Source organism: Pelophylax lessonae, assembly GCF_965119305.1.
Source record: "Pelophylax lessonae genome assembly, chromosome: 3".
Lineage (NCBI taxonomy): Eukaryota > Metazoa > Chordata > Amphibia > Anura > Ranidae > Pelophylax > Pelophylax lessonae.
In genome coordinates this window covers 660,151,473-660,174,012 of record NC_138770.1, presented here as the reverse complement: position 1 = coordinate 660,174,012, position 22,540 = coordinate 660,151,473, and the positions used below count along the sequence as shown (strand labels likewise).

At 47.3% G+C, this 22,540-nt stretch overlaps 1 protein-coding gene across 1 annotated transcript in view; it reads left to right on the top strand.

Annotated features, from left to right (window-relative positions):
- The window catches only part of TRMT6 (tRNA methyltransferase 6 non-catalytic subunit), a 99,692-nt gene extending 89,142 nt beyond the window's left edge, over positions 1-10,550 (top strand). Inside the window, exons 10-11 of the mRNA XM_082251243.1 lie at positions 3,095-3,181; positions 10,137-10,550. Coding sequence (XP_082107369.1) covers positions 3,095-3,181; positions 10,137-10,304 — 255 coding nt within the window. The 3' untranslated portion in view covers positions 10,305-10,550. The remainder of the gene's footprint in view (positions 1-3,094; positions 3,182-10,136) is intronic.
- Positions 10,551-22,540: the final 11,990 nt, after the last annotated feature.

Genomic DNA, 22,540 nt, shown 5'->3' with positions numbered 1-22,540 from the left:
CCTTTTAGATAGACATTTTTTCTCCTGTTTTTTTCCTGTGAGATCTACAATCAACTGCCGGACTGGGCGACGAGCTGAATAATCTAGATCCAGTGGTCACCCCAGTCTGGCCAGCATGCGTGCGCAGACCTCAGCTCTGCGCTAGGTCAGTCGCGACATAGCCCCACTGGACTGGGGCTGGTCTGCGAGTTAAATGCTTCGCGAGGACGCATACAACCAGGTCTCGGCCTGAGTCGTAGCGTTCCTCCTGCCCCCCCATTTCGATGGCGAGGGGTTCTGTCTGGAGTGGTGTCTGCCTGGTTCCTGGTATGGTGAGTGGCTGCCCCCCCCCCCTCCCCCTGTAGGGTTTAGGGGTGGACGTAGGCTTCTCCTTGGGACAGTCGAACCCCCGAGTTCCCCTCCTTCCCGTCAGGCACCCCCCTTTTCATCTGTTGGGTGCGTTCATCAATGGGGGATCACGGTACTAGGCTACTTGGACGACCGCCTTCTGCGAGTGGAGTCCCCTACTGCTCTGGTGGAAAACCTGGAAATCCCCATACGAACTTTGAGGAAGTTCAGCTGGATCATTCTCAGAAGTCTGCTCTGGTTCTGGCCACAAAGGTGGACTTTCTGGGTCATACTCTGGACTCGGCCTTGGCCAGAGTGCTCCTTCTTCTGGACAAACTCCAGAAACCCCCCCCCCCCCCCCCCTTCTTGCACAAAACCCTTGTTCTCAAATCCCTGCTCTTGGCACAAACCCAGCTACAATCCCCTCCCATTTCCTCCTGGAGTTAACCTGGATTGCTCTCAGATCCATTACCTGCCCCCATCCACAATTTCTGCTACCTGCACAGGAGTAGTGTGGGGAGGAGATGGGGGCAGTAATAAAATCCTGCATATTGGGAGGAGAGCGCTACTTTTTGTTATCTCCCATGCTCTGCAGGGAGAGAGAGCGAGCACAGCCCACATGGCTCTTTACTCCTTCCTGCTGCTACAGTACATGTACTATTGCCTGCAAAACAGAAAGCTGTAAGGCCACCCAACATGTCCTTAACCAATAATGTAATCGGTTGTTAGTACACAGGCGGGCGGCCCGCATAGCTTTCTGCTTTGCCGGCAATAATACAGATAGCCGAAGAGAGAAGAAGAAAGCTGTGCGCCCTCGCTCTCCTCGCGGAGTCGCAGTGCACGGGAGTTAACACTCAGACCCCTGAGGACTCTCTGCGGCACCCTGGTTGAAAAACCCTGATTTACATCAGATTTGGCACGCTGTATACTTCTTGATTTTGTTAGAACTGGCAGGTTCTCTTTCAAAAGACTAGTCCACTACAAACCAATATAGAGTTGAGTCTGGCTGGTGAAATCACCCACTGGTTTCTTGTATTCTCTGGCTAACTACATTGTCAAGATTTTCCACACTGTGCTTCTTTGTTTTTCTGGGGTCCAAGCACCCCCTTCATCAGGGCCTAACTGGCAACAATGTGAACAAACCAGAGTGAACTGGACCTACAATGGTGTTTTTTATAGTATGAATAGCCAGAACAGGCTGCCAAAAAGCTGCTGATAAGACCTGTGCTTGTAATTCATACTGGAAAAAAAAATATCATAGGTCCGGTTTACTTCTGTTGACATTGTTGCCAGTTAAGCCCTGAAGGGGATACTTGGACCCCCGAAATGCGTTGGCTACATTTTGCCTAGTGGTGCACCGAAATTTCGGCAACCACAATTTTCAGCCAAAAATGGGCCTATCCCATTTCAGCTGAAAACGGGTCATATATGCCGAAAATTAATGGCTGTCGCAGCAGCAGCTTTCCCTTTAGCTTATATGGTGCGTGACCGGCCGCGGATGGCTCCTGAGATCCGCCGTTTGTACCTCCTCGCCTGCCCTGTGCTAGATTGGTTGCTAGAATCGTCAGCCGCCTGGCGTCTAGCAACCAGTGATGTCACGGTCCCGAGAGGAGAGTGAGGCCGAGAAGAGGACCCAGCATGCAGAGCGGAGGAGGATCTTCCTCGTCCTCCTCCGCACCTATTACTGACTCTCTGGCTCCACCCACCTCCTCCCCCTCCATCTTCTACTGTATGGACACTGCGGATAGGATGGACAGGAGCAGAACCAGAGTCAACCTGTTATCTATGGGGGAGCAGTGAGTAACAACATATTATGTGTTATGATGTGCATCATTGTTTCTCTATACTTGGCTACCCCCTGGCACTATACCTGTATAAAACAGCTATGGGACAGGTATATTCATTAAATTCAAGTCTAATATTAATAAAATTATAGAAAAAACTATTTTAAAATCATTTGGGGGAAAAAAGTCATTTTCGGTTTCGGTTTTCTGCCAAGGGCATTCTGAATTTTCTGTTTTGGCCCAGAATTTTCATTTCGGTGCATCCCTAATTTTGGCTTGTACACCTGACTTTTAATGGAATAACGTTGAACCTTGACCTCTTAGCAGTGGTATGATGCCTCAGTTTCAATTCTCATTTCATTACACTACAAGCCAAGGAGACTTTGGAGATCCTCTCGGGCGTAGAAGCTGCCTGCCTAGGAATCTGATTATTTACGCCAACAGCCGATACAGCTCTATCTTTCCACTTTTCTCAAAAGATATCCACCTGGGGTTTCTCTGTTTTTTGGAGTCTCTCTCTAACTGCGTTCTTCGTAATAGAAAAGAAAATATCAATCCAAGGAAAGCATGAGGCCCTTTGATGACTATAATGGATGGGTCAGACACTGTGCCGCAGGAGTACCCTGGAGATATGAAAAATGTCAGTAATTTTAACATTTATTTAACTCTCTGAAATATGGAATTTGTGTAGACCGATTTCACAAGTTATCATGAAATGTTAAACCAAATTGATTGCAGAGTGCAACAAATGGATTTTCCTTTGCTGCATTGTCAACAATAAACCAGACATCTACCTTAAGTACCATTAGTTCTTAATAGATCTCATCTTTTCAATGGCATGTTTTCACTTCTTTATTTAAAATGTGTTTTTCAGACATTTTCAAGTGGCACGACCTCTGATCACAGTAATTGTAGACAGAATGTTATATTAGGCTGTCAGCAGTCATCCCCCTCTTCACACAATGTGCCTTTTTTTCCCCCAGCCTCTGCTTGAATGCTATACGAAGCTCCGAGAAAAAGGCGGTGTCATTAATCTCAAGCTGTCAGAGACTTGGCTGAGGAATTACCAGGTAATATACAGTTTCTAATAACATACTGATCAATGTGAAGTATTGCTGTCTCACAACAGAAGCCTAGTGAGTTGTTATTGTGTTCGTTCAGAGGAGACGGTATGCCCTCCACATTGCCATTTAGTGAAGTGGGTTGGAGGCTGAAGTGGGACTGACCAGAATGAGATTTATTCTATCATGTTGAAGCATTTGTGGGCGTGCATGCCATTATGCCATCAATTTATTTTCGGATCAGAAATGTTGGCACTTGCCCAGAGTGGAGGGACTAATAGCTACAGTAGAAAAATTATGTCAGCATTTTGTTACTTGAACGTTAACCTGCTTACAGGTTTAGTATTCAATAGTTTTTATTAAGTTTTATCAGAACCGCAAAATAGTAAAACATAGAAAAGGGGTAGCATACAGAAAAGTACCACGCACCACAACAGTGCGTGTCGGTATATAAACCATGACATTATCGGCAACAAAGCAAACAATATTAAGATATTTGGCATTATGGTATACCAAGTCCCAAAACTGAGGTACTTCAAAAGGAGGTGCAGCTAGAGTCCAAAGGACCTACCAGGCCGGAGAACAAACTGGTGAGCAGAGGCCCCGCCCCACCCCAGACACCCCTAATGGGCACAAACTGTGTCCCCCCCCCCCCCCCCCCCACAGGAAGAACTAGCATTCAAACATAATCAGTGTACATGGGTTATGTAGAAACAAAGAAGAAACCAATGGGCTCCCTCTAATATCCTATAATATACCAACCCAGACCCATATTTGGGAACCTAAACTAGAGCTCCAAAACCAGAGTAGATAGCGTCTCTCCTGCAGCCAGACCCCCAAGAGAGCAAGAAAACAAAGAAAAGAAAGGCAAGAAAAGGAGAATAGTCCACACCACAATGGGCAGAGAAAGAAAAGGAAGGAAAAAGAAAATAAGAAAAATAAAAAGACAGAAACAAAAACAAATTAAAGTAATCAAACGTCCCCCCGCACCGGACCCCTTTCCATCCGACCGCAACTACGGAGCCTGCAAATACGCAATCCAGGGGTTCCACATGCTGTCAAATCTATGATTCCTATCTAAACGAATACTAGCCAACTTTTCACTAAGCATAATCCAGGACATTTTATGTTTCACCTGCAATATATTGAGTCCAGGCGTTTTCCAAGCACGCGCTACTGCTTACAGGTTTAAAGTCCCCTAAATTGGAACCATGGCCAGACTACAGACATCACAGCAGAAGGGCCAAAGCCCTTTTCGCCCTACTTCTCCTGGGGATGGCTGGAATATACTTTGTTCTGCACTCCTGTGACCCAAAGTTAGCCAACAGGAAGGCTCAAATCTGTTGTCAGATGACGTCACTCAGCCGGTGAAGGCCTCTGGAGAGAACCCAACTTTACAGTCCGGATCCACTCAGATACTTGACTGGCAGCTGGCTCAGCCTCTCAGCATGCTGTTCCAGTGCGCACTGGATGGGCCGAACAGGGAGAACTGGGCGATCAGCGGCCTTTGATTGCTCAGTTTTCAGTGTTGAGGCAGCAGGGGACAGATGCAGCATCGGATCAATGCTGCAGCCACCTAGGTGAATATGTATTTTTTTGTTTAAATCCTGAACTTCTCTTTTAAAAGAGAAGTATGGGAAAGCAAAAATATATAATATGGCATGCTTCCATGTCTTTACTTCCCTTCCTCAATCCTATAGTTTGTGCAATATGGGCACTTAAAGTGTCAGGAAGGAGCCAGGATGGCCATTCTGTGTTTTGAAAGTTTTTAGAGGGGGTGGATACAACATCTGCAATCCTCCCCCTCTTTAAGTCCCTCCTTCCCTCGGACATGGCCACCCTTGGTAAATGTATACACACCTCAGCAGCAAGCTAGATCATGCATGCTTTTCACTTGCCTCCATTTCCATGGCAACATGTCATCACACTAAAACCAGGAAGCAAAGCCAGCGTAATAAGCTGGGCACTCATACCTCCAGCAGCTCTCCTGCCCTGTGATGTCAGCTGCATCTTGTGTCCTTTCTCCTCTTATCCTACATCGGCTCTGATCTCTCCCACCCCCCACCCTTCCCATCACCCAGCAGCATCGAATCTCCTCCAGCCATTGCCAGCTGGGAGGGGAGTGTTAGTGAACACAGGATCGTCTGCCTGGAAGAAGGAGAGAGAGGGGGGGGGGTAGAAGGGAGAGGAGCTCTCTGTTTTGTGTGAACTCTCAGAAGCGAGCAGAGAGCTTCCAGCTGACTTCATTAAAAAAAGAGAAGGAAGGGATTGTGTCCCGACCAGATTGTTGGCATGACACTCCAGTAAAAGACTGTAGCCCCTCCCACAGATTAACTCTATTTTAAAAGAAAGGATGCACTTGTGTGAGGGTAGGAAATATTTGTAGGCACTAAGCTTCTCTTTGCAAGTGTTCCTAACATGCCTCAAAGCAAACTTTCACTGACCTCTGCAGAAGGCACTGTGCAGCAATTCATCCTCAAAGTTTACAAATGGAAGCAGTAGTCATTTTATGGCCCGTGTGTGTTTTAACACAGGAAAAGTCACCCCAGTATGTATAAACTTTTATCCTTCCCAGATCACTTTTTCCTGCATTTGAGATGTTCCTGGGTTACCAAATGGTTTGGTTTACTTTTGTGTAATTACAGCTAGACCGAATGCACCTAGGTGTTACTAAATGTTTAGGTTGTGCATTCACCACAGCAAAGCATTTACACACTTCCAGGTATGTTTAAAAATTTGCTCCAAATGCAGCTGGAGGCCCCTTTTTTTCTTTCCCATGTGCATAGGGCCTAAATCAGGTCTCTGCACTGTACTTTTCCTGCTTTGTTTGCTTTAGGTTTTATAGAAGGCTCGCAGGCTGCCAACTCAATGTTGAAGGAAGGGAACATAATCTACTGAGAGAAAATAAAAATGTGTTTTTGTTGTACATGTTGACAGTAAATTTCGCCAGAGTGCCTTCAGCTTCAGAGATCCATTTGTTTAACCTCCCTGGTGGTATGATTATGTCTGGAATTTTATACCAAAAGCGGTACAATTTTTTTGCATGGAAATTTGGGGTTATGTATTATAGGCCTACAATTCTTAGTAATTACTGACTTAAACCTGACCAAACAAGACTCTAGTAGACATCCCAGATGTGATAAACTTTGAAACACAAAATCATGAATTATAATCTGATAAATAATGTAATTTTATTCAATAATGTAGTAAATAAGGAAAACTTGTCAAACAAAGAAAATTCAATAAACATCCTGTGTGTGATAAATTTTGAAACAAGGAACTACACAAAGTCCGACGTCACAATCACGACAATGGAACCTGGTTTCCTTTCGGATTTTCTTTCCATTGCTATCGCGTTTTGAGCAGCAAACTACGCACATCCTGGTCGGTGCTGCCTTTTTTGCGGTTGGCGGGATATAGTCTGCAAAGTGACAGCCGGTCAGACGTTCTGGGTTGACAACGTCAACAGCGCGACGTCCAGGTCTATTTACAACTCCTGATGGTGTCTGGTGCTTTACAAAAATCTGCTCAGCCACCTTCCAGACAAACTCGGAATGAGCAAGAGGCTTGTCACTGTTTGCTCTGTGCAGGATGTAAGCGTTCCAAAGACATTGTTCCAGAGGATGTCTGAATATTTTTTTATAATATTTTTTTTGCTGTTTTCGCATAGCGGGATAGAAGGTCATGGCCTGATCGGCTCTGTCGACACCTCCCATTGTTTTGTTATAGTTTATCACGACCTGCGGCTTCAGCACATCTGTCCCACATTTTGTGTGGACCATGGCAGTGGAGGCATTGTGCACAGTGCTCATGAGACACACGTCCTCCTTGTCTCGCCATCTCATTGCCATCATCTTACCCTTCTGCCAGGCAACCATTTCTCCGGTTTTTAGTTTTTTTTTTTTTGGCAAACCAAGATGGCATTTCTCGTCGGTTAGGCCTAACGGTACCATATGCGTCGGTTTTATTTTGTAGCAAAACATCATATAGTTCCGGGGACGTGTAGAAGTTGTCCGTGGTCACACAATATCCCTGGTTCAGCAATGGCTCCAGAAGTGTAATGACGGATGATGTGGCCATCCCATAGCCGCTGTACCTGGGATTGAATTTAGTGCCTTTACCGGTGTAAATTACCGAATTCCAGATGTACCCCATGGATGACTCGCAGAGCATATATGATTTGATGCCAAACCGTGCTCTTTTGGATGCAATGTACTGAATCCAGCTTAGGCGTCCCTTGTAGGTCATCAAACTCTCATCCACGCTGACGTCCCTTTTCTTGCACGTAGGTCCGCTGGAAATTGGCCACAATAATTTGCCATACCTCCCAGATTTTTTTCCGTTTGGGCGCAGGATGCGTGGCCTCATCAAACTCCTCATTTTTTGTGAAGTGGAAATACTTCATAATCAGGGAGAAGCGATACTCAGACATCACAGTGCCAAAAAACGGAGTGGCCAGTAACCTGTTGGTGGTCCAGTACCATTTCTAGAATGGTTTCCCCACCAACCCCTGAAGAAAGAGGAGTCCTAGAAACTGCCACATGTCCTCTTTCGTCACCGGTTCCCACTTTCTGCTTCTGGAAAACCTGGCATGCAGCGTAGCGGATTGCTGCTCTTGGTAGCGATTCGTCTCCGTGACAATTTTTTCAATTACCTCCTCAGTGAGAAATAATTGCAGGTATGCCAGAGGGTTGTCACGCTTGACATCTACCTTCATCCCAGGTGATCCAGTGAACGGGAATCTTGGGGGCGCTACCTGGTCCGCATCGCAATCAATAGCGCACCAAGTGCGCACATCGCTCAGGTCAGATGCAGGGTCATCGCCGTTGTCACTTGCCAGATCCGTGTCAGACGACAAATCACCCCACAACTCGCTATCGCTCACTTCCGCGAGCACCTCCGGGTCGCTGTTGCTGCCGCTGTCACTCAGCTGGTCCAAAAGCGCTTTAGTAAACTGGCGCTTTTTTGATGCCATAATATATATTTTTTTTGGGCACAAATCACAAGTATAATATCAGAAGGGGCACTGTACTGTCAGATCTGAGGTAATCTGTTGTGATACAGTGTAATCCTCTCAGATTACATTGTATCACCTCTTTTATTTATTTTTACTATTTGAAACTCCCGCCCAGTTCCGCTCCCGTGCGCCGCCTCGCAGGGAGCGGAACCAGGAAGTCAGACGCCGGTCACCCGGCGATCAGAGCGAAGGACATCGCTGGATCGCCGGGACAAGGTAAGTGCATTACCCGGGAAGCTAAGGGGGCTCCGCTGGCACTCTGCAATACTACCCCGAGCGTGACTCGGGGTTAACGCTCCTGATAGAAAAAATGAACCCCGAGTCATGCTCGGGATCACCGCCAGGGAGGTTAACCACTTAAGCCCCGGAAGATTTTACCCCCTTCCTGACCAGGGGGTATTTTGCGATTCGGCACTGCGTGACTTTAACGGACAATTGCGCGGTCGTGCGACGCTGTACCTAAACGAATTTGACGTCCTTTTTTTCCCACAAACAGAGCTTTCTTTTGGTGGTATTTGATCACCTGTGCGATTTTTTTTTGATCACGCGCTATAAACAAAAAAAGAGCGTCAATTTTGCAAAAATAACTATTTTTCACATTTTTTTATATGAAATTCCCCCAAAAAAAAAAGTAAAAATCAAAATTTTTTAAAATTTTCAGCCAATTTGTTTTATGCTACATATGTTTGGTAAAAAAAATCGCAAAAAGCGTATTTTGATTGGTTTGCGCAAAAGTTATCGCGTTTACTAACAAAGGGAAAGATTTTTGTCATTTTTGTTGTTTTTTTTTTTTTTAACGCGTAATGGCGGCGATCTGCGATTTTTTTTTTTTTTGCGGTACTGCGACATTGCTGCGGACAGATCGGACCCTTGACTGACATTTGTGACACTTTTGGGGTTACCAGTGACATTTCTACAGTAATCAGTGCTATACATATGCACTGTTACTGTAAAAATACACTGGTTGTGAAGGGGTTAACTTTATTTGGAAGGGAGGGGCTGTGTGTATCCCTAGGGGCGTGCTTTCTACTGTGATTGGCTGTGGCTTGAGCTGTAAGGACACTGATCAACGGATCTACATACTAGATCCGTTTTATCAGTGTCTTTACAGCGAGGAGAATGACAGGTGGCTTGTTTACACAAGCTGCCTGACATTCTCCCTCTCCCCCGCCGATCGCCGAGTGACCGGCGGACATCGGGTCCGCTGGTCACACGCGCGGGGGGGTCCGTGACCACGCGGGAGCGCGCCTCCGGGGGCGCGCGCTCGCTCCCTAGACCCTCACAAGCTAGTGACGTAGCCCTACGTCACTTTGCCTGTGAGGGGCTGACTGCCGACGTAGATCGGCGTTAGGCAGTCGGCAAGTGGTTAATGACAACATAATGCTTTTAGTATCCATAGGGGTTATTTACTAAAACTGCATGGTGCAAAATCTGGTGCAGCTCTGCATAGAAAGCAATCACTTTCCAGAGTTTTATTATCAAAGCTTAATTGAACAAGCTGAAGTTAGAATCTCATTGGTTACTTTGCACAGCTGCACCAGATTCTGAGTGCTCCAGTTTTAGTAAATCTCACCGCATATGACCCAACCCCAACTAGTAATACAGTGTATACCAGAGTTTCTCAACCAGGTTTCCTCCAGAGGTTGCTAGGGGTTCCTTGAACAATGAGAAATGTCTTCCTCTCCGATAAATTCCCACAGACACCATTGATCTTTTTATCTATTTGTAAGGGGGTAATTCTTCCCAATGACTGCCACAATAATGAGCTGTGGATATAGCAATGCTTAGCAGGGGTTCCCTGAACCTGGAAAGTTATTTCAAGGGTTCCTTTGTGTTGAAAAGGTTGAGAGAGACTGGTATATACGGTCTACAAATTAGCCAATTTCTATTTTTTTTTTTTTTTATTCTTTTTTATGTTGTCTAATTACACGCTTTTACTTTTTGCAGGTCATGCCAGACAGAAGCCACCCAAAACTGGTGATGAGCAGTGGGGGAGGATACCTACTTCATGGAATTACCGTAGCTAGAGAAACGGCAAAGCCCAACAGCAGCAGCTCAGAGAGAACCGAAGAACCAGCAGCAAAAAAATTAAAAGTTGCAGAACTTGAAAGCTAGACTTATTTTTTGTTTTATTGCATTGTCATCACATGACCAAGATCCAGCATATATCGCTTAGCCACAGAGAACCAGCATTGTTACCTTACTGTTCTTTTTCCAGTTTTAGAGACTCGTTTGTACAGGGATGTTTTTATGTTTGCCTCTGATTCCAAAATACAAGCTTGTACTTTGTGTTTATAATTTTATTGGACCTTTAATTTAATTGTCATGATATTTATTTTGTGATTATGTTTGGCTGACCAAAACAAAATTAAAAGACCTCTCCTAAAAACTCCTAAATGGTATCCTCAGGATAAGGAAAAGTCGTTGTTTAAAGAGCTTTGTGGGGGTGACGGGGAACCCAGGTATACAAATTCAGGAGCGCCAATTAGGTGCTTGAAGGACATATGTATATTCAATGGGTTGTCCGGACCAGAGACTTGGGGAAAGGCATAGAACACTGCGGAATGTCTATACATTGACTATATGCAGTAGGTGCCTTAGTGTAGATAGAATATACATTCCTTCTTTCACCAAAAAAAGAAATAAATATTTGCCTAATTTTTTCTTTCCTGATTCCTCATTAAGCTGACCTTTTACATGGGTTTCTCTGCTCAGCCAACCCTCTTTAAGACATCCCCTCCTCTGTTTCATTAGCATTCTCCATTACACTGAGAATAGGCTGCATTAAACCTGGATAATAGTTATCTAAAGTTGCAGAGTTAGTAAGGTTAAAAAAAAAGACTGATGGTCCATCAAGTTCAACCTTCTACATCTTTTATGATTTTGCCAAAATTGGGCAACTGCTGCCAATTTGTAAAATAAAAGGAAATAGTCCTTCTAGATTCCCTTTTCCTATAGTAATTATAAATTATAGATACGAGGGCTATACCCAAAGTAATGCTAAAGTGGGCATAACTTTATTAACTTACATAGGTCATCCAAATTTCACTCTTACTCTATAGTAACTCTTCTTTTTCATTGCAGGTAAATAATGAATTCCAAGCAGAAGCAATGTTCCCTCATTGAGTTCTTGATGGAGGCTGTCCAACATCCACATAAGGCTACAGAATGTTTACGGACAGAATACCACTAACAAGAGTCGCCAATGACAGGGGCGTAACTACAGGGGTTGCAATTGCAACCGGGCCCCATGCTCCAGGGGGCCTGTGCGGCTCCCCTGTACACCACGATAGGAGGGGCGGCGGGGGTAGCATGTAAAGAAATCACTGTCCTCCTTTTTCCTCCTGTATGCTGCCCCCACCACTCCTCCTATCCAGTTCACTGGGCCCCCTGTGTGCTGTCTCTGGGCCCCTGTGTGCTCCCCCGTTCCCCCCTCTACTGTGCTGAACCCCCCCCCCCCCCGCTGTGCTCCTTTCCCTCTTCTGCCAGCTGCTGCAGGGATTGTGTTACAATAGAGAACATGGAAGGGGGTCGGTAAATATGTAATTTACCAGCTCCTTCCTTCTCTGAATAGACAGTCATAGTCAGTGACATTGTAAAAAAATAAAATAAAATGATAAATAATACAATTAAAATACCAAAAAATAAAAACTACAGACACCAGTGGGTGAACTTCCAGGATCGCAAAGGTCACACTTGTGACCAGGCCCTGGCATTCCACTACCGTGGGGAAGCCACAAGATGGCAGGAAGGGGGCCCACTGCAGAACTTGTGAAAGGGTCCCGCTGCAGGACTGTAATGAAGGGCCCCACATTGAGAGTAAAGGGCCCCAGGATCAGTAGGAAAAGCCCCAGGCTTGAAGGGAAGGGCCCCAGCCAGGGGTCCAGGGGGGGGACCCTTCATGTTTTCTTGCACCGGGGCACTGAAGGTTCTAGTTACGCCTCTGGCCAATGACAAGACATTTCAGTTGTCAGTGGTGTCATCTCTGTAGCCTTCTGTGGACATCAAACAGCCTGCACCCCTCCTTCATCAATAACTCCGTAATGACACATTGATTCTGCTTGGAATCCACCATTTACCTGCAATGAAAAAGAGGAAGAGTCACTCTACCAGCATGTGAAATTTGAACAACCCATGTAAGTTAATAAAGACTTATACCCACCTACTTTTTTATGCATTTCTGTTAATCCTCTCTGTAGTGTTTGGTATTGTCTTATGACTATGTCATTTGTATTTTCACTACTGGATTTGATGGAGCTACTGTAATTCTTTTTATACGAGTTTAATAAACAGATTGAACGAAAAAGTTAATGCCCTCTTTTGCATTACTTTCGGTACAGCCCTCATATAAATTGTAGATATTAGTTTTAAGGTGATCATCAAGTCGTTTTTTTTAATGGGGAAAGATCAGCTGCAGGGAGTCCACAGGTAATACCATTGACTAATCCTTTCCCTTATTTTAGGCACAGCTTTTCAGCTCTGTTCAGGTCTGCTTTAACAGCTCTTACAGTAAAGAACCCATTTCTAAGTTATTAGTAAAAAATTTTCTTCCATACATATGTAATAAGTGACAAGGGGCAAGAAATTCTGCCTCGCGCTCCACCTATGCCCCTTCACAAGAGTTACTAGAATGATAAACCAGGATTAACATTTCATCTTTTTTTTTTTTTTTTTTTTTAATTTTTTTTATCATGCAATAGGAGTTCCAAACTGTGTCAAAAGTGTTTCATATAAGACATATCGGTAGTGGAAATACATAAGATGGGTATTAAGGCCAATAGCATATGTACCTAAAATAATCGTCACATGTATTCTTCCATTAATAAAGTACTGGACACCTTTTCCCGTAGTCTGATACATGCAGTTTTCCCTTTTTATCCCAACCCCCAAGAAAGGCAACAGGCCTCAGCTTCCAAATGTAGAAAGAGAACAAAACAACCTTAAGGGCCAGTTCACACTAAATGCAATGCAAATTCACAGTGAATTTGCTGCAAATCCGCACGGCATCGAAATTGCAACCTGTTCATGCAAACTGATTGCGGAGTGTATGTTAAGTCAAGGACACCCCGCAATCCGTTTGCAAAACACAGTGTTACTTGCAGAGTCGGATCGCATGGGTGTGAACGCCCATGCGATCCGATTCCAGTGCAGATGTTGCACAAGTTAGTTCTGCTGCACGAGTTAGGTCCGATTGCAATGCAAATTCAGCCAAACAGTTTTTATGGCTAAATTTGCATCGCACAGACATTGCACGTGATCCGCACAGCAATGGCAGTGCGAATCACAGTTGTGTGAACTGGCCCTCAGACAGATTTAAACCAGGGCACTTAAACACAATCCCTGTAGTTCCAGCAAGAGTGGTACCATATCCCCAGTAAGAACCAATGAAAAATTACCATCAGGTCTCAACCCTATGAATGTATCTCCAATATCCACCTCTCCCTCTTGCATATCTGTAGAGTCCACCCAGCAAAACCAGACCTTCCTAAACTTTTTGGGGATCCTCATGCCTCGTGTCATTCGATATAGCGGAATGTCAGCATTTACTCTTTTTATCCACATCCCCAACATCAGCTTTTCAGTATATATCCACCTCCTTGCTATGAGTATGCGAACACCAAAGAAAAGGAGTCTAAGGAACAGTTTCGTAGCCGCATCCATCTCCTCATCTTCAATAATTCCCAAAAGACACAGCAAGGGGGAACATATATTAGGAAGACCAAACTTATCAGCTATAAACTCAATCACCATAGACCATAAGGGCCTTACCTTAGAGCACTCCCACACCATATTCAGAAAAGTTCCCTCAGCCATTTGACATTAAAGCGGAGTTCCGGCCTCGGGGATGAGATTTAGATAAAACTACCCCCGGGACAGTCAGGCCTAGTACATTCCACAATGGATAGCTTCTGAACTGTCCCGCGTCGCACTTACCTTTTTTAGAAGAAATACTTACCTTGAAAATTTCTTCTTCAGCGCTGATGTGGGCAGCTGAAGCCAGCGCGTCCTCTTCCGTGTCCTCTTCGTCCCAGAATGCCCTGCACTGGCCCCGCTTGTCACTTCCGGGGAATGCGAGTCATCCCTGCACAGCTTCTGATCATGCCCAGAAGCTGTTTAGCAGGGGGTGACGAGCGGGGCCAGTGCAGGCGCATTGACTCCTGGGAGCGATGACATTCATCTCCCAGGAGTCATCGCAAACCGGAAGATATGGCGCGGGCCACGACCGAAGAGGGAGGAAGTAGAAGGAAGGTAAGTATACTTTCTTCAAAACAAGGTAAGTAAAGAAAAAAAAAAATCGGGAGCATCCATTTGTTTTTCAGGGCATTCAGAGCAAGCGGATGGGCCAAACTTGTTTTTGAGCCCGGAACTCCGCTTTAATGACAAGTTGCAGAATCTCTCTCATGTATATGGATAGGGACGGGCCGAACGACCCCCTGTTCAGTTCGCACCAAAACTTTCGAACATTGCAAAAGTTTGAAACCGACTAACGAACCCCATTGAAGTCTATTGGACTCGAACTGTAAAAATCAAAAGTGTCCAATTTGAAGGCTTATATGCAAGTAATTGGGCATACAATGGTCATGGGGGTCTGGGTACTGCACTGGGGGACATGTATCAATGAAAAAAAAATTTGTAAAAAAAACAATTTTTAAATGAGCAGTAATTTACTGATGTTTAAAGTGAAAACATAAAAATTAGAAATATAAAAATGAAAAATTCCTTTCAATATAGTGCCTGGGGGTCCCCTTAGTCTGCCTGTAAAGTGACACATCTGTACTGTGTGTAGAACCTGCTGCAGAAATAATTGCATATATAAAGCCCCAAAAAAAATGACATTTCTCTTACGTCCTCCGACAGTCGCCGCCTCTTCATATTCGTCACAATGGGGGTTATGACCTTTGCTCCGTAGGAGTAGCTAGGCAACAGAATATGTCAATATTAAGGCTTTTAACATATCCCACCCCTCAGTCAATACCCTCCTACTTCCTGTATCCATACCTCAGTTTCAATGTCTAGCTTGTCAGGAGTAGCTGGATGTCTCTATGCTGGGGCATTTTGTCTCAGCCTTTCTCTTCTTTTTTGATTTTATTTGAGTTTTTTTCTCTTTCTTTTGTCAGCATTAGTTAGGTCTTCTGATGAAGAGGATCATGCGGGCTGGGTCTCGGGCTGATTCCCCTGGTCGCAGGTTGTGGGTCAGTGGCTTCCCAGCCTGCCATCGAGCGTTCAGTCAGGTACTGCTCCTGGCATTCTGAACGACCCATCCCTGTTCGGTGCAGGGATGCTATGGTGAGGTGGCTACCTCACTGGACGCTGTGCGGTTTCTCAACCCCAGTTCTTCTGCGTCCTGGATGCGACTTTCCCTGTCCCATGTGCAGTGGCTTGTTCGCCTGTGCGGGTTCCCCACGCCATTTAGGAGGTAAGTGTATCTGTGGGGACCTGTCTGTTTGGGGGGTGTCAGTCTGGGACTGTGTAACCCTGCCTCTGGTCACACTGTTGGACTCCTTGTTTGCTGACTGCATTCTGTGGGCTGCAAGGAGGGGGGCTATGCTGCACTGTTCTGTGCCAGTTTTATGTGCTGTGTCTCACTGTGTGACAGGCTGTGTGCTGAGGGGCATGATTGTATCGTGTTATGCACATTGCGGCGAACGTTCCGACGTTCCACCATTATTTTTATTTGCTGCATGTGTTTTTGGTGGTTTCGCTGTGGTGGAGGAGCGGCGTTTCGGCGGCAAATGCCGCCATTTTGGCGGCGCTCGCTCCGGTCGCATGGTAGCACTGCAGGCGGCCATTTTCTTGTAGCCTTCCATAGGCTTTAATAGAGCGCCCTGCGTGACATCACTTCCTTTTCCCTGGGCGCACCGATCGAGGCAGCAGCAGCGGCGATCTCTCCAGGTTTTTACCTCCCTGTCCCTGTATCCTTGCCTGAGTTGTACTTTTTCCCTGTGGGGGTCGGCCTGTGCTGGTGTATGTGTGCGGTGGGCTGCGCTCGCCGCGCTTTTTAAAGGGGCAGTTAACCCTTTATTCTTCCACATACTTTGGGGCATGGATTCTCAGGAAAGCAAATTTCCTGCCACATTGGTGGGAGGCCAGGGGACTGCTGTTTCCCCCCCCAGGGGGGGATTTGGCTACAGTTGTGGCTACCCTTGCTGCTCAGGTGCAAATGCTGGTGGCTGCTCAATCCACTAAACGGCCCAGAGTTTCAATTTCCTCTGATTCAGAGGGTGATGGTGATGGGGCTGCTATGGCTGGGGTCCCCTTATCAGGGTCACGTTCCTCCCTGGATCTTGTGGGGTCCGAGGTGGAGGCTGAGGTTGACGGGGTCGATAATTCTCCCCCTGGCTTGTCTGAAGAGCTTGCACTCATGGATGAATTGGTTGCTTCTATCAAACAAACACTGCGATTACAGGATGAACCGTGTCCTCCTGCTGCCCTGGCAGCTTATGGGACGCAGAAAAGACGCAAGACATCGCAGGTCTTTCCCTGCACTGATGATTTTCAGCGCGCTGTTAAGGAACAATGGCGCAATTTACGCAAGCCTTTTGCTGTGCCAAGTAGGTTCAAGCTGCGTTATCCTTTCACGCCCGCTACTGATGAGCGTTGGTGTGTACCGCCCCCGGTGGATCACGCGATATCGGTTTTGAATAAGTCCACTGCGATTCCTGCAGAGGGTGCCCCGGTGTTCCGGGATGCCATGGACAGGAGGCTGGAGTCTCTTGCCCGTCATACTTATTCTATTACGGGTTCTATGTTAAAAGCTCTATTTGCTTCACTTATGGCAGCCCAGGCTGTCGCGAGTTGGACGCAGGTACTTAGACGCGTCCTGGTGGCTGATTCTGCCTCACCGGCGACACTGGATATGGTGGATCAAATCCTTTAGGGTGTCATGTATTTGTGTGATGCGGACTTGGATATAGTACCGTTGGCTGCACGTGTACACAGTGTGGCGGTATTGTCTCGCCGCCTGGTTTGGTTGAAGTGTTGGTCTGTGGACCAATCTTCGGGCAAGACCTTAGCCAATCTGCCCTATGATGGATCTCGCCTTTTTGGCGACTCCTTGGATACACTGATAAAGGGGATCACGGGTGGTAAGAGCACGCTCTTGCCCCAATCCCACAAGGCTAAGGCGGCTCCTGGTAAGAAGACCGCTGCTTTTCGGCCCTCTCAGGTTTCCTTTCGTGCCTTTCGGTCGCACTATAAGGGTAAGCCGTTCAAAGGCCAAGGCTCCCAGAAGAAGCCGTGGACAGGTAAGCAGAAGTCCGGCCAGTCCGGTTCCGCTGCCCACAACAGTGCGGCCTGAAGGGGCGCCCTCACCCGATTCTGGGGTGGGGGGACGCTTGCTCGGTTTTTGTTCAACCCTGGCTGGCCCGTGTTCGGGACAGGTGTGTTCAGGAAATCGTTCGATCTGGCTACAAGATCGAGTTTCTCTCTCGGCCGGAGAACAGATTTTTTCCCTCAAATCTTCAACTGTCTCCGGAGCGTTTGCGGGATCTGCACCTGGCGGTGCAGAACCTGCGGGCTCCGGGAGTGGTGGTTCCGGTGCCTCATCGGGACAGATTTCGGGGGTTCTATTCCAATCTGTTCACCGTACCCAGGAAGGAGGGCAAGGTACGTCCAATTATGGACTTAAAGGCTCTGAACCGCTTTGTGCGGGTTCGCAAGTTCCGCATGGAATCCCTGCGATCGGTGGTGGCTGCCCTGGTTCCGGGGGAATTCATGGCCTCCATAGACTTGAAGGATGCGTACCTTCACATCCCGATTTTCGAGGGTCACCAGAGGTACCTTCGATTCGCAATTGCGGAGTATCATTACCAATTCGTGGCGTTACCCTTTGGTCTCGCTTCGGCTCCGCGGGTATTCACCAAGGTGCTTGCACCGGTTCTGGCTTTGTTGAGAGCCCAGGGCATCTCTGTCCTGGGATATCTGGACGACATTCTGGTTCGGTCTGCGACCAGCCAGGGTCTGGTGAAGGACCTGTCCGTCACGATGCAGACTCTGCAGGAGTTTGGTTGGACGATAAACTTTCCAAAATCGACGCTGTGTCCGTCGGTTCGTCTGCCTTACCTGGGTATGATTCTGGACTCGGTCCAGGCGAGGGTCTTCCTACCGGACGACAAACTCAGGACTCTTCAGGAAGAAATCAGGTCCCTCAGGTCCCTCAGGGACGTTCCGTGCTCGTCCATCCGGACGTGCATGCGCTGTTTGGGATTGATGGTCTCAGCTTTCGAGGCGATTCCCTTCGCCCAGTTTCACACGCGGGATCTCCAAGCGGAGATCTTATCCAGGTGGGACGGACGACCGCAATCTCTGGAACTCCAGATTTCGTTGAGTCATCGCACCAGAAGGGATCTTCTGTGGTGGCTCCAGTCCCCGACGGTATCGGGGGGGCAAGTCTTTTCGTCCTCTCTCATGGACGGTGGTCACCACGGATGCCAGTCTATCGGGCTGGGGTGGTGTTCTGGGCGTTCTGTCCTCCCAGGGAATTTGGTCGGAGGAGGAATCTTCCCTTCCGATCAACATTCTGGAATTGCGAGCGATAAATCTCTGCCTTCGACGTTGGACGGACAGGCTGCAGGGCCGTCCGGTTCGGGTGCAGACGGACAATGCCACAGCGGTGGCCTATATCAACCACCAAGGGGGCACCAGGAGTGCCCGCGCGGATCGGGAAGTGGCCGACATTCTGTCTTGGGCCGAGACGCATGTCCCGGCGATAATGACTGTTCACATTCCGGGAGTGGAGAACTGGCAGGCGGATTATCTGAGTCGCCAGACCCTGGACCAGGGAGAATGGTCCCTTCACCCGGAAGTCTTTCGGATGTTGTGCGCGAAGTGGGGTCTTCCAGATGTGGACCTGTTCGCGTCTCGTCTGAGCAACAAGGTGAAAAGGTTCGTGGCACGGACACGCGATCCTCGGGCAGACGCGTCAGACGCGTTGGTAGCTCCGTGGCATCAGTACCGACTGCTGTACGCATTCCCACCGATTCAACTGCTGTCCAGGTTCCTTCGCAGGTTGACTTCGGAACCGCACACGGTGATTCTTGTGGCACCGGACTGGCCTCGCCGGTCCTGGTACGCAGACCTTGTGAATCTGGCGGTCGACGCCCCGTGGCGTCTGCCTCTTCGAGAAGATCTCCTGTCTCAAGGACCGATATTCCATCCGCCTGTACAGTCGCTGGCTTTGACGGCCTGGCTGTTGAAACCGAGGTCCTGAAGGATAGGGGTCTCTCCCCTGAGGTCATTCACACTTTGATCAACGCGAGGAAGTCTTCCTCTGGGAAGGTCTATTACCGTACTTGGAAGGCCTATTTTGCCTGGTGTGAGTCCAGGGGGCATTCCCATCGCACGTACTCGGTGTCTAGGGTGTTGTCCTTCCTTCAAACGGGTGTTGACCAGCGTTTGGCGCTGGCTACGATCAAGGTGTCTGCGTTGGCCGTTCTTTTTCAACGTCCTGTGGCATCTAACTCCTTGGTTAGCACTTTTGTCCAAGGGGTGCGACATCTGGTCCCTCCTAGGAGGGAACCCCTGCCTCCTTGGGACCTGAATCTTGTTCTGTCCGTGTTACAACATGCTCCCTTTGAACGGATCAGAAAGATCTCGTTGCCCATGTTGTCCAAGAAGGTTGCCTTTTTGGTGGAGATCACTTCGGCTCCCCGGGTGTCGGAGCTGGCAGCTTTGTCCTGCAGGTCTCCGTATCTGGTCGTTCACTTGGATAAGGTGGTCTTGCGACCTAACCCTTCTTTTCTTCCGAAGAGAATTTCGGATTTTCACCTCAATGAGGATATTGTCCTACCTTCGCTCTGCGCGAAGCCCAAGCATCCGAAGGAGGTGGATTTGCACTCCCTGGATGTTGTTCGGGCGATCAGGGTTTACCTGACATCGACTGAAGTTTTTCGCAAGTCGGATTCCTTGTTTGTCCTTCCAGAGGGTCCTCGGAAGGGCATGGCGGCGTCGGCTTCTACCATCGCCAAATGGATCAGACAGACCATTGAACAGGCATATGCTTTGAAAGGAAAAGTTCCTCCTATGCCTGTGAAGGCGCACTCTACCAGATCTCTGAGTACGTCTTGGGCCTGTCATCGGGCTTCTGTGGCCCAGGTGTGTAAGGCGGCGACTTGGTCGTCCGTTCACACCTTCACGAAGTTCTACAAGGTGGATGTTCAGGCATCGGCAGATGCTTCCTTTGGCCGCAAGGTTCTTAGTGCGGCGGTTCCTTAGGGTCCTTTGTTTTGGGCCCTTGGCTGTTTGGGATGTACTTTTATCCCTAGGTTATTTGTTTTTTCCTGGGTTGTTGCTCCTGTTGAGCACCTTTTTTTTCATGCTGCCCAGCTGGGTTCCTTCCCTTGGTAAGGTTCCTTTCTCTGATGTGGAGACGGCGTTGCCTTAGGCGCGACTGCGTTTCCCACCCCTCATGTTTGCACTGCTTTGGGATGTCCCCATTGTGACGAATATGAAGAGGCGGCGACTGTCGGAGGACGTAAGAGAAAACGGAATTTTTGTAAAATCTTACCTGTAAAATTCCTTTCTCTGAGTCCTCCGACAGTCGCCGCCCCCGCCCCTCTTTTGGGGTTTGATTGTATACTCTACTGCTATTCCACTGAAACTGAGGTATGGATACAGGAAGTAGGAGGGTATTGACTGAGGGGACCACCCCCTGGGGGTGGGATATGTTAAAAGCCTTAATATTGACATAGTCTGTTGCCTAGCTACTCCTATGGAGCAAAGGTCATAACCCCCATTGTGACGAATATGAAGAGGCGGCGACTGTCGGAGGACTCAGAGAAAGGAATTTTACAGGTAAGATTTTACAAAAATTCCGTTTTTCCCAGCAAGCTTTTTTTTTTAATTATGTAAACAACAACTTGGGGAGCCAGTCTGTATGATAAGGCCACAATGTAGTGCACTGGGAACAAGATTAGAGATGTTTTTGGATAAGTTCTGGTGTCTCCTCCGCAGACTTTGGATAGAAGTAACCGGTGAAAAAAACAATTGATCTTTGGTTGTCGGAGGTGCCTTCACCCTGTACCTCTATAGAGAGGTACTCTTGATGAACGCAAGAATTGACCTTGCTGTCAAAATTGAAATGATATGCACCTGTCAAACGAGTGTGAAAAAAATTGGTCTTGAGTGTCTGTGGCGCCTTCATATTGTAACCCTATAGTGTTACTCTTGATGAAAGCAAGAATTTCCTTGCTGTCAAAAATTAAAATATACATCTGTCAAACAGGTGCAGAAAAATTGGTCTTTGGGTGTTAATTGTGCCCATGAAATCTACACCAAAAAATTCTTGCAGATAAATCAACACCCACACGCTAGGCACCTAAAAGTCTTGCAGAGATTCCACATCCCAAAAACACTTTTTCAGTGACATCGGCAATCAGGGGCTTCATAGCTGCTGGTAATCCAGGATTGATTCATTTTAATAAATGTCAATCAACTGAGTCTGTGGACAGACGCATTCTATTATCAGTAACAAAACCTCAAGCAGCACTGAATGCCATTCGGAAAGCACATTGGATGCAGGCAGCCCAGCAGTTCAATTGTGTACTTGGCATCATCCACCATATGATACAGAGGCTGCTGATGAGATGTGGAAGAACCCTGGGCGGTGATGAGGACTAGAAAAAATGGTTAAATGCATCACTTAGGTGGCCCCCTTCACTGCCCCTCTCTTGACAAATAGAAGCCTCAAACTACATTTTCCACTACACTGTAACCAGAGTCTGGAACAGCATTAAACTCATCTTTAAAGTGATTTTATCTTCTGCACCCTCTGCCTGATGTGTTCTGAGACTTACCCGTTATAACGGAGGTCAAGGAAGGTTGCCAACCAATAGTGATCCTTCTCCTTGATGCCACGTATTCTTGGGTCCTTTCACAGGCTTTGAAGCATGAGGGACCATGCACAACAAGTTTGCAGAGGCATGGGAAGCAGACTCCTTGGGGTCACTGAGGACTACAGTATCTGGAGGTATCTTAAGGTTTGACGTCTGTCTTCCTCTGCTTCAATGCTTCCAAAAGTGCCAGAACCCTCCTTCTCCTCCTCCCTCTCCTCATGTGTGTTCTGTGGCTTAGGAAAAATGATGTCTGCATAATGCGTGCCATGAGAGGAAAGGAAGTCCTCCTCTTCCTCCCGGTGCTCTGCCTCGAGTGCCCTGTCCATAATGTCATGCAAAGTCTGCTCCAGCAGAAACACAACAGGGATTGTGTTACTGATGCATGCATTGTCACGGCACACCATCCTTATGGCCTCCTCAAATGATGACAGTACAGTACATGCATCCTTTATCAGCAGCCATTGGCGTGGGGGACAAAAGCCGAGCTGGCCTGAGGTTGTCATCGTGCCATACTCACAC